Here is a 17,295-nt window from a genome sequence, read left to right on the forward strand (position 1 = left end):
TTATACTTCTTTTATTCCCTTAGTTAAATGCTTCTGCTTTGATTTTGCTAATAAATTCTCTCTGCAAGGGATTTCTCATTTTCCCAAAAGACTTAATTGATCCCAAACAGATTTCTGAAATATCATAAAATAAATAAATGAATGCACCTGTAAAAATAGGCAGATTTAACAGATAAATCGTGCACGTACATTTGTTTTTATTACATCTTTACATGGGATTTTTATTTTGAAAAGCTCGTTGCTTACGTCATATGAGATGGACGGAAGTGTTCGGCGTTAGCTGAAAGCCGGTGATATTTAAAGGTGGCTTGTCTCAGTTATATCGTATTAATAAGTTTTATTTTCCTCTTAAGTCTCCCATTAGTGTTTTACTTACATAATATTTTGTGTTAGCATGGCGCTAACGGCCCAACAAGCGGAACAGTTTGATATTTGTTTAGCTAAGCTAGTTAGCTAGCCTCATTTGTTTACATTTGCAGCTGTGCAATTTCAGACAGGAAACCCTCTGATATCTGGTTTTAACAGTTTCTCTCTTTCTTCCTCGACTTGCCTGGTTAAAGGTCAGTGCTGAAACACATGAAGGCTGGAAAATTAACACCCAGAATGCAGATGGTTGCTGTGGTTGTTTATATTAAGTTTAGTATCCAAGTTTGAAGCCATGTCCTCCTGAAAAGTCTTAAATCTCGGCGGTTTCTTGTATTTGTAGATCTTTGCACAACAGGTTGTTCCGGAAACGTCTGTAGAAATCAAGAGTCCAAAGAAGAGTGTGGAAACCAGCTAAACATGAGCTTTTCTCGTCTCTCGGGTGCTGCATATTCACTGTATAAGAAGCTAGAATATGTTTTTTCACAGGTCCAACTAAAAACGACATACAGGGTTATACATACAGTTTTATATTCCCTGTGTTTCTTTGTGTTTACTCCAGCGTACCATAGTTTCAGAGCAGTACCAGTGCCAGTACAGACCTTAGTTTGAGGAATATAAACTTGTTTTTCTACCTAACACTTTTTTAGAAATGTATTAAAATGTGTTTTTAACTCAGTCACTCATAAAGGAACAGTGCCTGAATAAAACAAATAAAACTAAAATGAGTTAAGTTATGTTAACACACACTCCTCTGCTGTCTCCCTCTAAAAGCCCTCTAATCCCTTACACTCAGTGATTCATGTTTTGTTTTGCTCTTCAGATATCTCTCTAAAATGTCAGCAGTCAGATAGGAGGAGGGATGAGTGACTTTGGACCAGGAGAGCTGGTCGCAGGCCTCTGTCATACAGACGAGGAGAATCCTTTCCCTCTGTGGCAGAATGGACACGTCAGCCTCTGTTTTAACCAGCTCGTCCTCGGAGCCCTGCCTCACGCTGGGATGGCGGTTTTCAGTGCCTGCTACCTCAGCATGGCAAGGTAGGTCATTCCTGTGAGCACACGGTCGACTTCACGTTCAGAGGAACACAGATAACTTTGTGTGATATCAGTTCATTCAGTTAGTCATGGCCTTGTATTATCGTAGATTGTAGCATATTTTAGTGCAAACTTCTACAGAAAAAAACATGCACAGCAGCTGTTTTTTAAGACTAAAAGTGATGAGTTTGAAAAGAAAAAGGTACATTTTCAAATGAATTCTGTTTTATTGTCATATATCAACAACATTTTCATCTATATCTGTGCATTAGAATGTGATCAGGGACACAAACAGATTTATTTCCTGTCAAAATGTGCAGGGAAGATAATCCAGCTGATAGAATTAAAACTAGAAAGCTCACATGTTAATGCCTGAAAGTAATAAAACTGAAAAGTAGCAAACCAACTCTTAATATGTAGATAAATACTGTGTGTGTTAGTGATGAGTAATACCCTCTGTGCTCCGCAGGTGCAGCCTCCTGCAGACGTCTCCTCCCTGTGGTTGGACGCTCCGGCTGGTGTCAGCTCTGCTGGCTGCGCTGCTCTTCACCGCAGACGTCGTCCTGGTGAGCGTCCTCCAGCAGGGGGACATGTACCTGGATCTTCTAACCGACAGCTGTGCCGTCCTGGCCTGGCTGGTCCACTTCACTGCCATGACGGTGCTCCAGAAATCTGCTTTCAGGAGAACCAGGGGACCTCCACTGCTGCTCCTGCTGGTCCTCCTGTCAGTCCCCAACCTTGTCATCACCTTGATGATTTACTGTGAAACTGAAGGATATTTAAACCTCACAGAGCCTCTCAAACTGGCGCGGTTTGTCCTCGCCTCAGCCCGGACGCTGCCTCTTCTGGTTTACCTCCTTGCATTTACATTTCCCTGCATCAGTGATCCTGACTACACCTTATATATTAACGCCGTGGACGGGTCCCCGCTCATCCCACAGAGCACCCAGCCAGACACAGGTGAGATGGTGGCCGAGGACGGGAGTGGCTGCTTCTCTCGACTCTTCTACCTGTGGCTGACTCCTCTCCTCAGACGAGGGCAGCGGGGGCAGCTGGACAGACCGGCTGATGTTTATCATCTTCCTCGGAAACTTCGGACTAGTGTGGTTTGTCGATACTTCCACCAGTGCTGGGAAGCCTGCAGACGAGGGACAGCGGTCAGTAACGGGCGGGATCAGTGGCCCAGGCCGGTCAGCAGAAACCTCCTGAACGGCACCTGGAGCTCACACTACCTGGAGGAACCACTGGAGCTGGAGGGTGATGTAGGGCTGCTGAGGGTGCTGCACAAGGCGTTTGGGTTGCGGTTCTACCTGCTGGGCGTGCTGAAGGTGGTGGTCAACATGCTGAGCTTTACGGGTCCGCTGCTCCTCAGCAGTCTGGTGAACTTTATAGAAGAAGAAGGGGCCCCTGTCAGCAGAGGTGCCTGGTGCGCTCTGGGGCTTTTCGCCACCACCCTTCTTACCTCTGTCCTCCGTAACATCTACGTCTTCCAGGTCTCCAAGGTGGCGCTGTCAGCACGCGCCGCCCTCGTGTCGTCCATCTACGGCAAAGCCCTGCGGGTCAGCGGCAGCAGCCTGGCCGGCTTCACCCTGGGAGAGGTGGTGAACTTAATGAGCACGGACACCGACCGCGTGGTCAACTTCTTCAACAGTTTCCACGAGCTGTGGAGCCTGCCCTTCAGGTTTTCCATCACCCTCTACCTGCTGTACCTGCAGGTGGGCGTGGCCTTCCTCGGAGGGCTGGTCGTGGCGCTGCTGCTGGTGCCACTCAACAAGTTCCTCGCTTCCCGTATCCTTAGCAACAACAAAGACATGCTGCGGCACAAAGACAGCCGCGTGAAGGTGAGAGGTAATCACAGCCCAGCTGATAAAGAAATAGATGCTTTATAAAGCTTCTCATTCACCCAAGATGCTGATCAGGCTGATGTTGTTGGCTGTTTGTGACTTAGCACAGATAAACTGATAGAATCATATTCACACACACATTACTGGAGGATGAGGTGAGGATGCAGTTCATCACTCTGGCTGTGTGTTTGGACTCGTTTTACTGTTTGTGTGACGTGGTAGAAGATTAAATTGCAGTGTTTCATGTTAGATTTCATTCTTGTGTATTTTTGACCTTCGGTTTTCTTAATATAAGCTTAAAGTATTTAAAATTAGCTTTTATGTTTTCATTATATTTACTGAAAAGTTTAAAGCCGAGGTCCTGTGTCGCAGGTCGTACACTTTTCTTCTCCCCTGGTTTCTTGTCACCTGTTCACTATTGAATTAAGAAATACTCAAAATGATGAAAAATTAAGGATCTTTTTCAAAAACGTTTATGTCAAGTGTAAAAAGGGAATGTCAGAATTTTAAATGCTGAATGTTTCAGCCTTTAACAGTCAAATTTAAGGGAATGAATTTTAAAATGACTCCTAGAATAAACAGCTGGTGCAGGGATGGTAAAACAGTTTTGATATGGACACGTTTTTTTATGATCGTTGTGTATTTACGCAGTGAAACTGTCCAAATTTATGTTTTTTTGATTTTTTAAAGTTCAGAAATATTGATAAAGGCCTCAGTATCAGTTGGGCTCAAATGCACATGTGATTTTTCATCAGTGTCATCACTGAATAGGAATTTAAAACTTGACGAGCCTCGTGACTTTTCTCTCACAGCTCATGACCGAGATCCTCTTCGGCATTCGCGTCATCAAGTTCTACAACTGGGAGTCTCACTTCACCCAGAAGGTCTCTGACTGCCGCCAGCGAGAGCTGTCCCACCTCAAGGCCATCAAATACCTGGACGCCATGTGCGTGTACACCTGGGCGGCGCTGCCTGTGGTCATCTCCATCCTCACCTTCGTGACGTACGTGATGCTGGGACACCAGCTGACTGCAGCCAAGGTAGGGACGCTTGTTAAAAACCTGACTCGAGGCTCGCTGACACTTTAAAGTCCAGACTCAGAAGCTGGGCTCTGTCTCCGCCGCTGCAGGTGTTCACCACGCTGGCTCTGGTGGGAATGTTGATCATCCCGCTCAACGCTTTCCCCTGGGTCCTCAACGGCATCCTGGAGGCCAAAGTGTCTCTGGACCGGATCCAGCGCTTCTTCAAACTCACCAACCAGGATCTGCAGGCGTACTACGCTCTGGGTAGGCTGCTGCTCTGAAGTCTGTGTGTAGGTGTCATATTCCACTGTGCTGAAACACAACATATCTGTCCACAGTGTCTCCTGAAGACAGTCACACCTCGCTCCTGTTGAACCAGGGGACGTTTTCCTGGCAGAGACCCGGCAGTCCCGACCAGAACGAGGGAGGAGAAAGTGAAACTGCAGCAGCTAAAGGGAGTCTGCTGCTGCACGGTCTCAGTCTACACATAACTAAGGTACATGCCATCTGTCTCTATGTCAGGCATTTCATTTCCCTGAGATTTTATTCTGAACTGGTTTGGAACACCAGCAAAACCTCTATAACAACAACATACAGTCTTGCATTTCAACCTGAATGTTTTTATTGTGTCAAGACATTTTTTTACCGTCTCCCGGCTCAGGGCTCTCTGGTGGTCGTGGTCGGGAAGGTCGGCTGTGGGAAGAGTTCCTTACTGGCTGCTCTGACTGGAGAACTCAACAGGTACCACCACCTCCGAATCTAGACTTCAGATATTTGGATTGTTCTCTTCTGGAACATTTTGAGATCCATATTACATATTATAATAGTAAACTCCACTCTGCAGGCTGAGTGGAGTGGTTTACGTCGCGGACAGAGAGGTCGGCTTCGGCCTGGCCTCTCAGGAGCCGTGGATCCAGCATGCATCAGTACGAGACAACATCCTGTTTGGCAAAGACTACGATCCCACCTTCTACCAGGCCGTGATCGAGGCCTGTGCTCTCTCAGACGACCTCAACGTACGATGACTACACTCTCCATGTCTTTTCCTGTCTGTGTTTGAATTAGACATACTCACATTAACTCACACTCAGTGAGCTTCTTTTTTGAAATGCGTCTGCAGGTTTTGCCAAATGGTGACAGGACAGAAGTGGGAGAGAACGGCGTTACTCTGAGTGGAGGACAGAAGGCTCGGCTGGCCCTCGCCAGAGCTGTTTACATGGTCAGTCCTCTGCACAAACCAGCCATCTGCTTCAGGCTCCGAGAGAAAGTGTTAGGCTGCAAGAGCGAGGACAAACAGCACTGTTGTCACTTGTTTTAAATATATTTTACACACATTTTAGTTCAGTTTCATCTATGGTGCAAATACTGACTCCATTTTTCATGAAGTAGAAGTTAGAAAGGTATTTATGCAGTCAGGACAGGTAATTAATTCACTTGGGCACGGTGTATATTACCCATGATCCCCGGCTTCTGGAGCAGGAAGTGCTGTGGCTGCAACAAACACACCAAACTCTGTTTCTAACTCTTGATATTCTTAGGTTTTAAAACCAGAGTAATGAGCAGCTCCATCATTTTTTTGTCTGACTTCATCACCTCAGGACAAAGACATCTACCTCCTCGATGATCCGCTGGCAGCGGTCGATACAGACGTGGCTGAACACCTCATGAAGAAATGCATCATGGAACTCCTCAGGGGAAAGACCAGAATCCTTTGCACACACCGTATCGAGTTTGTGGATAAAGCTGACATGGTGGTCCTCATGGACAATGGAACAATAATCAAAACAGGTAGAGACCAAAAAGAAACAGGTGGTAGATGTTCTGTTCACTTTTAGAAAACCTGTACATGAGTACATGTTTTTGGAATATATATTACAGTTTTTTTCATGTTGCAGGTACACCAGCAGAAATCCTTCCTCTGGTGGAGGCAGTGCCGAAAAAACGAAAGAATGATTGCAACACAAAAGAGAAAGGTAAAGGGTTGAAGGACTGGCACAAAACTGTGGAATCAGTCTTTGATTTTTACAGCTGGTTAAGAAGCTCAGAGTCAGTGTGGTGCCGTCTTTCATCCAGCTTGTGACTGTTGCTGCTGCAGAAGAGTCTGATTATTTTCCCGGCCCTTCGCTGGTTTTCAGCAGATGGTGCGGAGCAGGACGAGGATGAGCCAGGCTCCTCTCCTGATCTGTGTGTGGATGACGATCCTGACCTGTCGGGGGCGGAGCAGAAGCAGGTGGGCGGGCTGGCGTGGAGAGTTTACCAGACCTACTGGGTCGCTGTGGGCGGCGTGCTGGCCTCCTCCATCTTGATGTCTCTGCTCCTCATGCAAGGTTGGGATCGACCGCTCGTCTTTTCAGCATGATCCGTGTTCAGTGGTGACCCTGAGCAGATGCTGCCAGTCATCGCAAATCCTCAGGAATCAGTTTATTTCTTTAGCATCAAAACATTTCATTAATCAGGTCTCGTTCTCTCCTGCAGTGTGAAAACTTTACCTGTTTATCTGCGTCATATTTTAACAACAAACCACTGTTGTGTGTGTTTTTTTTTTTTGTGATTCAGCCTCTAAGAACGTCTCCGACTGGTGGCTTTCCCACTGGATCTCTGAGCTGAAGAACAACGGATCCACCAGGTCGAATGACTCTGTTACAGCTGCATTCAGCTCTTCTCACCTGCTGCTCTTCTCACCTGGAGGATTAATGTACGTCGACCCGTCAACATCACCTTTAACTGAACGAGAACAAATCAGGTTTTGTGCAGGAGACGGTCGAGATGACGACCCAGATATCACACACAGTAAAATTTAGATCAAAATATATTTGGAAATTGATATTAGTGAACCTTATTTTACAAAAGACTTAAATAGTTTTATCATTTCCTTTTGTTATCATTTGGAAAAACATTGTTCATCTTCAGTCACCCTTTACATCTATATTCACATCTCTCCATCCAGGTGTCCTCTGCCTTCTGTGCAAACCTTCCCTCTGAGCAACATGAGCTCTGATGTCAAGTTTTACCTGATGGTGTACGGCTCCATCGCCGCGGCCAACACCGTCTTCACCGCGCTGCGAGCCTTCCTCTTCGCCTACGGAGCCATCTGCGCCGCCACAGCCATCCACAACAGACTTCTGGATCGGGTCCTTAAGGTGCGTCATCCGAGCTTTTGAGTCCCAGAGCAACTGTCGGTGCTGCCGTTGACAGTTGACTGAGCGGAGCGCGGCAGATTGAGCGCTCGTCTCTTTGGCAGCAGCAGCTGAAGGTCAGAGAACCACTGACAGGACGCCAGGAGGATGTTAGTGAGATGTCGTCGTCTTCTCGCCCGCTGCTGCTTAACTGCCTCAAAACACAACATTACTGATAGATAGACGAGTCAGTATTGTTTTATTTACAGTCATTTAAATGAGAGTGTTGCCTTCCTCTGAGCCACTGTGGAGCTTTTTAGCTCATTAGGACAGGATTAAATGGTTCAGTTTTACTGTTTTTTGCTGACACATTACCTCTAATAACATTAGAATATAATATGTCAGTGCTGTGTGTCTGTTTAACCCCTAACCCCACTAAAGCTGACCAAAAATCTATATTTCCACCTTTAAACCTGCATAAACTGATTATTTTGGCCACTTGTGTGCAGCAGAAACAAGCTGTAAACACAATGTTGACGCAGTATTGTTATTTACACGTACAGACACATCAGCATCCATTTGGAGTCGTGTTTTTAGCTGCCTGGTGGTTGTAAGTTCGGTATTCACTCTCTAAAGGTTTGGTTTGGTCTCCACCATTTAAACCTGAGCTGTTTTAGCTGCTGTTTGATGTTGAGCAGGCAGTGAAAGAAGCTAAAATTCTCCTTGGATCTGTGAAGGACCTCAATCCTCTGCAGGTTCATCACTACATACAAGCAGTCATGTGATCTGTTGTTAATGTAGAAATATTGATTAGAGCAGCTTTAAGTTGAATAATAAGTAACTTCATCTCCTCTCCAGGCCACGGTGACCTTCTTCGACACCACCCCTCTGGGTCGCATACTGAACCGTTTCTCCTCAGACGTGTACAGCGTGGACGACAGCCTGCCGTTCATCCTGAACATCCTGCTGGCCAACGTCTTCGGCCTGCTGGGGATGCTGGTGGTGATGAGCTACGGCCTCCCCTGGGTCCTGCTGCCCCTGCTGCCCCTGGCTCTGCTTTACCACCGCACGCAGCGCTTCTACCGACACACCTCCCGGGAGCTGAAGCGCCTGTGCAGCCTCACCCTGTCGCCCGTCTACTCGCACTTCTCCGAGACGCTGACCGGGCTGGGAACCATCCGGGCCAGCGGCAGCTCTGCCAGGTGAGAGACGACAAAACTCACCGACCGGTGCCTTTTTTCTCCTCCTGTAAAATGTTTCTGTGCAAATACGTAACTTTTATTCACTCACATGTGATGTGGGAGCTCCTTCCATTGTCAGAACTATATGTGACCTTGTTAGCTTGGTCGTATTTGTGTGTTTAGAACAGTTACTGCACTTATATTTATGTTGTGTTTCTCTCCTCTGCTTCCTCTTCCACCACTCTCTCTCCTAATCTGGTGGCTCGCCAAGTCATGCCTGCCTTTGAGGCGCCAAAACCTTGAACAAAAACGACGTCCTTCCCACCTGGAAAGACTTCACATCACAGAAGCTGTCGATGCTGCAGCTGCCAGTTTCGTTGTGTCTTCAAAAACATCACATGTACAATCACCAATCCTTTCTGTCCTTCCAGGTTTGAGGAGGAGAGTGCTAAACGTCTGGAGCAGAACCAGCGCTGCCTGTTCCTTAGCAACGCCGCCATGCAGTGGCTGGACATCCGCCTGCAGCTGATTGGCGTCGCTGTGGTGACGGGCCTCGGCGTGATCGCTGTGGTCCAGCACCAGTTTCGTTCTGTTGATCCAGGTGAGACAGCAGCAGAGTTTGGTGGCTGCGCGCCAGCACACGAAACGTCTGATTCCATAACCCGTGTTCTCTGATCCATCAGGTCTGGTGGGTCTGTCCCTGTCCTACGCTCTGTCCATCACAACCCTGCTGTCTGGACTCATATTCAGCTTCACCCAGACGGAGATGCAGCTTGTGAGCGTGGAGCGGACCGAGGAGTACGCCACCGGCCTGCCCACCGAGCCTCAGCAGCAGAGCGCACAGGTCAGAGCAGCTACAGAGGGAGGGGGTCTGGCCTTCAGGTCCAGATACAGCTCCAGCTTTAAACATCCAATCGGCCTCTCGCTGGATTCAAACCCTGGACTGCCCCTTTGATTTTATTTCACAAAATGAAAACCAAGATAAGAGGAATTCAACTTAGAGAGTGCAGTTTCAGTTAGAAACCAACATTAAAATCAGAAGCAGTAACACTTCATTTAGGCTTATTCAGGCCACTAAAACTATTTTCCAGCAACACTTTTAAACAGAAGAGATTAAAAGCAACAGATAATGAGACAAAGTCCGCTTCAGACCAACAGAGGAGGCACTGAGGTGGTGGAGTCCCATACGATAAATGAAAAGCACTATATTAAGAGTAATGAGTGTATTTATACTGTATGTTGTCTTACTGTTTCCACTGCACCTCGTCTGTTTCAGCTGCCCCCCGCGTGGCCCGAGCAGGGCTGGTTTGGAGTTTCGCGGCGTGGTTCTGGCGTACAGGGACGGTCTTCCCAACGCCCTGGACGGGGTGAGCCTGGTGGTGCGACCCGGGGAGAAGGTGGGCATCGTGGGACGTACGGGCTCCGGCAAGTCCACCCTGTTCCTGGCCCTGTTCCGCATGGTGGAGCTCAAGCAGGGGCAGATCCTCCTGGACGGGCTGGATATCAGCTCGGTGGGCCTGGGTCAGCTCAGGTAGGTCTGAGGTGGAGGAGAGGTACAGCGATAAATCAGCACTGCTGTCCGACTCTTGTGAACACGATATCTCAGGAACACCTTCACAGAATTTCTCCAAATTTGGCACGAACGTTCACTTGGACTCAAGGATGAACTGAGAAGAATTTGGTGGACAAAGGTCAAAGGTCAAGATCTGTGTGACCTCACAAAATACATTTTTGGTCATAACGCACAAATTAATTCACTAATAATTAACACAAATGTCTTGAAGTGATTTTATATCCAAAAGGTCAAAGGAGATAATGATCATATTTCCTAAATCCACGAGGCAGTAATTCTGCTTTTCTGTGGGATTTTTTATTTCCACTTTGTCCATAATTCTGCCTAATTTACTCATTTAAATCCACTTAATGGGACTCACACGCAGCATGCTTCCACCAAGGCTGCAAAGTCAAAAAAATATTACTAATATTAAGTTTTTCAGTCAAGTGAGAGCAGTAGTTCATGAGAAAATAATGAACAAGTTTGCAAATGTTTTAAAAGTCTAGCAACCCCAAAGAATTCCTGGATCTTCACCAAAATCTAATCAACTGACTCGAAATCTTCCGCGAAAAAAGCAAAAACACAGTGAAGACTTTAGTCTGGAAAACACAGACCCAGACGTCGGCTTTGTTTCCAGTTTCATGTGTGTTTTTAATGAGGAACTGGCCTCAAATTCCATTCTGACTGAAAATTTGAAGAAAAAAACTTGAACATAAAACGTGTGGAAAACTGAGCCAGATAATCATAGTTCACACATTATCCACGGCTTCATTCAAACTGAGGATGCTGTATCTGTGTGCTGGTGGCGCCCTCTGCAGGTCCAGGTTGGCCATCATCCCTCAGGACCCCTTCCTGTTCAGCGGGACCATCCGGGAGAATCTGGACCCGTGTGGGCGACACCAAGACTGGCAGCTGCTGGACGTCCTGGACCAGTGTCACCTCAGCGCTGTGGTCGACAGGATGGGTGAGAGGATGAGCCGGGCTGACACAGCATATTAAACAGGGTGATGTTTTGTAAGCAAAGGTGTGTTTGGAATTAAACCACCTGACTCACAGTTCTTTAATTTAAAAGTTCACCGCACCCTTCACCGTTCACGTGTCTGCTACACGGTCACAAAATGTTCCTTTTAGTTAAAAAGCCTTCATCTGCCACAACGAAACGAGGACTAGAGCCCTTTAACGTATAAGATCACGTCTACTTGTCGTCTCTGTCTTCTTTTCCTCCCTCTCCTCTCGTACTGGTCTTGGCAGTGGATTAGTTCTGGATTCAGGACAAATAACCACTTTACTCTCTTGGCAGTCTGAAGGTAAACAGAAACATGTGCCATCTCTGCAGCTGATTTTGTGCCACATCACGCACAAGTTTCATCCAGAAAGCTTCCCAGTATCTTGTTGGCATCAGTCGGAGATGATAACAGCGTTATATTCCTCTCTAACTGTGTGTGTGTGTGTGTGTGTGTGTGTCAGGTGGTCTGGATGCTGAGGTTGGAGAGAGAGGAAAATCCTTCTCTGTGGGACAGAGACAGCTGCTGTGTCTGGCCAGAGCTCTGCTGACCCAGGCCAAGGTGAGAGCTCAGGTGTATTATCGACTGAAAATGATTGATCGGTGCAGTATTGAGCGAGTACGTCCACTAAAGCTACTGACAGACTCAGATTGTTATTCAGTGTCTGACGACATGATGACAGGATTCCTACAGAGACAGAGCTTTTTATTAAAGAGGAAGATCCTTTTAGTTTAACCAGAAATATCACTTTTTTCAATACCAGACTCCATTGACAAAAACAGGAATTTTACCGAGCAGCTGCTGGAATACCACTGCCTCCATCTGTCAGTGTGTTTGTGATGTTGTGTGAGTTTCAGTGGTGGAAGAAGTAATCAGATACTTCACATATGTAAAAATACCACATGATAACACAAACAAACTAACAGATGGAGGCAGAGATATTCCTGCAGCTGCTCTGTAAAATTCCTGTTTTTGCGAGTGGAGTCTGGTAGTGATATATCATTATTTTTCTGTCTTAATTAAAAGGATCTTCCTCTTTAATAAAAAGCTCTGTCTCTGTAGGAATCCTGTCATAATGTTGTCAGACACTGAGAAGAACAATCTGAGTCTGTCAGTGGTAAAACAAACACTTTAGTGGATGTACTTTAACACGAACAGTAGAACAACAGTAGAATTTACATTGCAGCAGTTGAGCAGAGGAGGAACTGGTTTATCTGTTTACAGCACAGCCACACCAGCTCATGTTGTTTTATCACGTAAGTCAGTCAATAATAATTGATATGATTTTATGGCTGCGTACGTTGTGATTTATTAAAGTACAAAAGCTAAACAGTGTGCACATCCAGCTGGGTACAGGTGCAGGACAGAACACAAGAAAAAGGAGAGGGTGTGCTCACTGAAATTTGAAGCTCAAGTTTTTATTTGTTTGAGTTTCCAGTAGTTTTCCACACTGAACAGTAGGACACAGTACAATGATATCAAACCACAAAAAATACAGAAAAATGGCCGTTTTCTTGTTTTGTAGACACAGCTGAATATTTTTACCGTGAAACAGCAGCAGTAGGAAATGTTGGGTTTACATTAGCAACTTAATATGACTCTGATCTTCCTGTAGGACGCTGAAGGTTAAACAGTGAAGCTGATAGCAGTTAGAAACAGTAACACTGGATTACATTCGTGCTTTGTTAGACTCTTTATATCCATCATGGTAGCAGTATCAAAAACTGAATTTAACTTCATGCAGATCTTAAGGATTAGAATTTAAGGGTACAGCCACACCTTTTTGCTGCAGTGTCTATTTTTATGACACTGCATGACTTGACACTACTTGCCTGTGGAAAAATGGACGACAGTCATAGAGCCTGTACACTGAGGGAAACTTTGCTGCTTGTTTACACTCCTGCACTACAGAAAGGAGTCGATACAGCAGATGTGAACCTCTAAAGATGATGTTTTTACTCAGATACACTCAAATTACAACATTAAACATTTAAATGTTCGTGTGTCCATTGATTTAACACGTGCTTTTCACCACAGTTCAGCACAGTAACGCAGCAATAAAATATCTATCTCATATTACTGATTTTTGTTGACTTAGTCTCTGACACAAAGTAAATTTAACATTGCAGCGTTTCCCCTTGCGTTCCTGTCCGTCCTCTCAGTAATTCCTGTCCTGCTGTTACCTCTGTTTCTAATGAATAAACCCATGTAGGTCCTGTGTATCGATGAAGCCACAGCCAGCGTGGATCAGAAAACGGATCAACTGCTGCAACAGACCATCAGAGAGAAGTTCCAGGACAAGACCGTCCTCACCATCGCACACAGGTGAAATGTTTTCTAGTTTGAAAGTCTGAAAGTCAGTGTCCAGTCCTGCAGTGATTTTACATGATAAATCTCTTCTTTTGTTTGTGTCACCAGGATCAACACCATCATGGACTGTGACAGGGTGTTGGTGATGCAGGGTGGGAAGGTGGTGGAGTTTGACACCCCGGCCGCTCTCTGCCAGAGTGACCACTCCATCTTCCAGAGGCTGGTTGGTGGGAGAGGAGAGTAAAATAACTGAAACACAAAGAAAGTTGAAACTTTTCCAAAAATCTGAAGATATATTTTTAGATTTTATCCTGAAAAGGTTTTGCTGAGAGCTCACTTTCAGCTCTGTCCTGCTTCACACACATTACATCAAACAAAAAATGCAGTATTTTCCTTTTATAGGAAAATGTTTTTTGATTTTTTCCTGACATTTAGTCTCTTTAAATTGATTGTTGTGCTCAGAAAGTTTGTTCTAGGTCAAATAAAAATCTTCAGAATCATAACTGGAAAGTTGCACACTCATAACTCCAATTTGATCGTTTATTCCACCTTATAAAGATCGATAAATCTGTGAATTGTCTTTTCATGTTATATATATTTATTCTTTAAGAAGGGGACGTCAATTAACATGAGAACTTGGGTTCATCGTGTAAACGTGTTGACAAAAGCCATCGTTCAGCTGAAACTTCGATCTTCATACGTTGAAATAAATGATTGTTTTGAAGTGGAGTGTGTGGCTTTCCCACTCTCTCTGATATCTGCCTCTGAGTATTATAGCTTTGCTTTCTCCCTCAGTTTTTCTTGGTGCAAAAATCTAGATTTTATGCCTCCACGCCGGCAGCAGCTGTAGCCACAGGCATCATGTTTTCAGGTTGACTGTCCATCTCAGTAAGACCTTGAAGGAATTTCTACAGATTTGGCACAAACTTTCACTAGGACTCAAGGACTGAACTGCTTGATTGCGCTGCATTTGCACCATATACTGGCAAATTAACAAGTTGCCTTGCAAAGATTTGTTCTAATTTATTACTACAAGCAGGTAATTTAATGAGTCTATTGTCATCTGTTCTTGTTAATTCAGTAGTTTGTGTTGGGTTGTTTCATAAGATCTTATAATTTTTCTGTGGTGGCTTTAGGGGAACAGTCAGTGAACTCATCCTTGAATGTTTTCTATAAGGTGCTTGTAAACAGTGGGAGAAAATGTTGCTCCCTGTCTTGAGATTTGTAGAACGCTCTTCACTAAATGTCAGACTGTGGAAATAAGTTACTTCTGCTAAACATTCGATTTATGCTGAAAGAAATATCAGCATGCAGATAAATCAGATGCCAGATTTCAGTGCAGGTTCAGTAGCCTGAAGCAGTCTGACATTACAGTCTAATCCTTATCTGAATGAGTGATCTTTATGTCAGTAATCTTTAATCTGATTCTTCAAACTGTGGTCACTATGCAGTCTCTTCCTGTTATATGGTCACATAGTTTTTTTTCTTGTCAAGTGAGATTTAATTCAAGATCTAACTTTAATAAAAATGTTGTAGTTTACACTTTTGCAGGTTAAAATGATATTCATCCATCCACCTGGAGCAACATGGATTTAGGGCACAGTTACCTGTAGATCTGTTATCGCTACCTCAGCTCTGAGGCCAGCTACTGAATATTGTTATAAACGCAAACATTAGTCTCGGACATTAGGCTGTATTTCAAAAAGTAATGACATACAGTATGTTTTCATGTTCCTCAGAGGAGCTGTTTTGGTCCCCTGCTTTTTATCTATACATGTGTTTTTTGAGCGATGTCCTCAGAGGATATGATGATAATTTCTGTATTTGTGTGTGTATCTACGCTGATGATATACTATTCTACATTTCTGTTGATACAAATGATGCAGTGCTTGAACTCGTGGGAATCAGGCAGAATATCATCTTACATTTTGTTTTATGAACAATGTGATCAAACAAGCTTGTTTAGTTCGATGTATCACCAATGTGCAGCAAGTTACAACCCTGCAAAGATGCTGAAAAGCCTTTAATCCAAGACATTTGCTTGAATATGAAACTCTTATTTGTTTAAGACCAACCTACATTATAGATTCACTACATATATCTTCACCTCTGCTCCCATAAAAGAAAGCTGGGGGTGGAGCTTTAATCAGCTGTGACCTTGGGAACATTTTACCAAAAGACAACAAAAGCATTTTAGCTGTCAGCTTAGCATTCAATCAGCATCACTTTATTTTTCTATTTTAAGCAGGCTTTTTCTTTTCTTTTTAAATCTGTATTTGTGATATCCTGTTTTGCTTGAATGTTTTATTTTCCTTGTGTGAACTGTACAATCTGAGACTGTAATTATTTTTGCCTGACTTTAATTTTTTAATGAAAAGCACATTAGCTGCACTGTGAGACTTTTGAATTTCCTGGTTAATTTTCTAACCTTGATGTTATCTTTGCTACTTTTACTTTTTTAACCAAACAGACTATTTTTAGAATTAATGAGTTGTCTTCTCTGTTGATTATCTCCTCCGTCACTCAGCAGTGAGTCATGAAGAGGATTCACTCTCAGTGAAGGTGGAGATTGAAACCTTGAAACCAGCCTCTGATGTGTTTGACCTCTCTCAGCTCTTTTTATATAAACTGTGCATCTGTTACAAACTGTTTTTCCAAACTGGTGTCAACATCAAAAGATACAAAGGTCTGTGAAATCACATACTGATCATGTGTTTGTTTTTTTTTAATAATAGATTGATTTAACTTGACTGGTGAACAGTGCGTTTTATCACCGTGACAGTATGCAAACCATATTTTCATTATCAGCCTGTTACTTTCTTTGATTAATTTACTCTATAAAGCATGGGGGAACATTGAAGATGTCCATCACAATATCCTAGTGCAGGAGGCAATGTCACTGAAAGTCTTTTTTTGTCTGATTAACTATCTGAATATTTAATTTTTGATATTATAAAATCAAGAAAAGCAGAAAATTCTCACTTTTGAGAACCTGAATCAACGATTTTTGTCATTTTTTGCTTGAGTAATGATTTTAAAAATGAATTGGTAGTCAAAAAGGTTTTAAAATCTATTATCTAAATGTAAATACTGACTGAAAGAAAAAAAAAACTTTATTCTTGACCTACTGCATGTGACAATGCTGTACATGAATTAGATTTAACATATTCACCTTAAAATGTTTGATAATTTATGGAGGATTTTCTTCCTTGTTGTTTGTTCTTTTGTTTTGTCTTGTCAATAAAACACTTTGCAGTACACATTGATGCTGATAAATAACTGCTTCATCAGTTATAAACATTGTAGTCGTGCCTGTTTTTATTCAGCAGGTTTGCCTGAGAACATCGTCATACTTATATAATGTCAGAGCCCGGCTGGAGCCACAGCCGTACCTTTCCAGGTAGGATTATATAATAACTGTGTGAATGCAGCTGAACTCTCCTTTTTTTTTTTTTCTTCTCTACCCAGATTCACACAGACCGCAGTCTTTGTGACCAACAAGCGACTGTAATCAGAGTGACTCACACAGTAAACGCCTGCCGCTCCCTCGGCTCAAGTCAGCATTTTTCTCATGTTAACACACTTATCATGTTGTCAGGGGAAACATTTCCCTTTGCTCTGTTCGGGTTCCTGAAAGTCACTGAGGTTTAAACTTTAATTTATGCTGGCTTTAATTTGTGTTTGTGTTCACAGCATTCGTGTGGATGTGGGAGCAGATGTGTTGACGTGTGTGAAAAAGCGGGACAGAGATTGAAGCTGTGCTTTTGTCTGCTTATGTGTGTGTGTTTGTGTTTGTATGCATGTGAGCCGCAGGCATGTGGTAGTCAAGGTGTGTTTGCGTGAGGGCGTGTGATGTGAATGTTTC

At 43.9% G+C, this 17,295-nt stretch overlaps 1 protein-coding gene across 1 annotated transcript; it reads left to right on the forward strand.

The window, feature by feature from the left end:
* Positions 1 to 253: 253 nt before the first annotated feature.
* On the forward strand, positions 254 to 16,131 carry abcc10 (ATP-binding cassette, sub-family C (CFTR/MRP), member 10). Its single transcript, XM_018677525.2, is given in 23 exon segments — positions 254 to 303; positions 1,187 to 1,401; positions 1,868 to 3,239; positions 4,055 to 4,282; positions 4,372 to 4,528; positions 4,603 to 4,760; positions 4,926 to 5,005; positions 5,109 to 5,280; positions 5,385 to 5,483; positions 5,863 to 6,052; positions 6,160 to 6,237; positions 6,403 to 6,591; positions 6,821 to 6,959; positions 7,212 to 7,404; positions 8,239 to 8,582; positions 8,993 to 9,162; positions 9,245 to 9,405; positions 9,838 to 9,864; positions 9,866 to 10,092; positions 10,935 to 11,080; positions 11,584 to 11,681; positions 13,333 to 13,445; positions 13,539 to 16,131. Coding segments are annotated over 22 exon segments (4,653 nt in total). The 5' UTR covers positions 254 to 303; positions 1,187 to 1,225; the 3' UTR covers positions 13,675 to 16,131.
* Positions 16,132 to 17,295: the final 1,164 nt, after the last annotated feature.

Source organism: Lates calcarifer, linkage group LG5, assembly GCF_001640805.2.
Source record: "Lates calcarifer isolate ASB-BC8 linkage group LG5, TLL_Latcal_v3, whole genome shotgun sequence".
In the NCBI taxonomy this organism is placed as follows: Eukaryota; Metazoa; Chordata; class Actinopteri; family Centropomidae; genus Lates; species Lates calcarifer.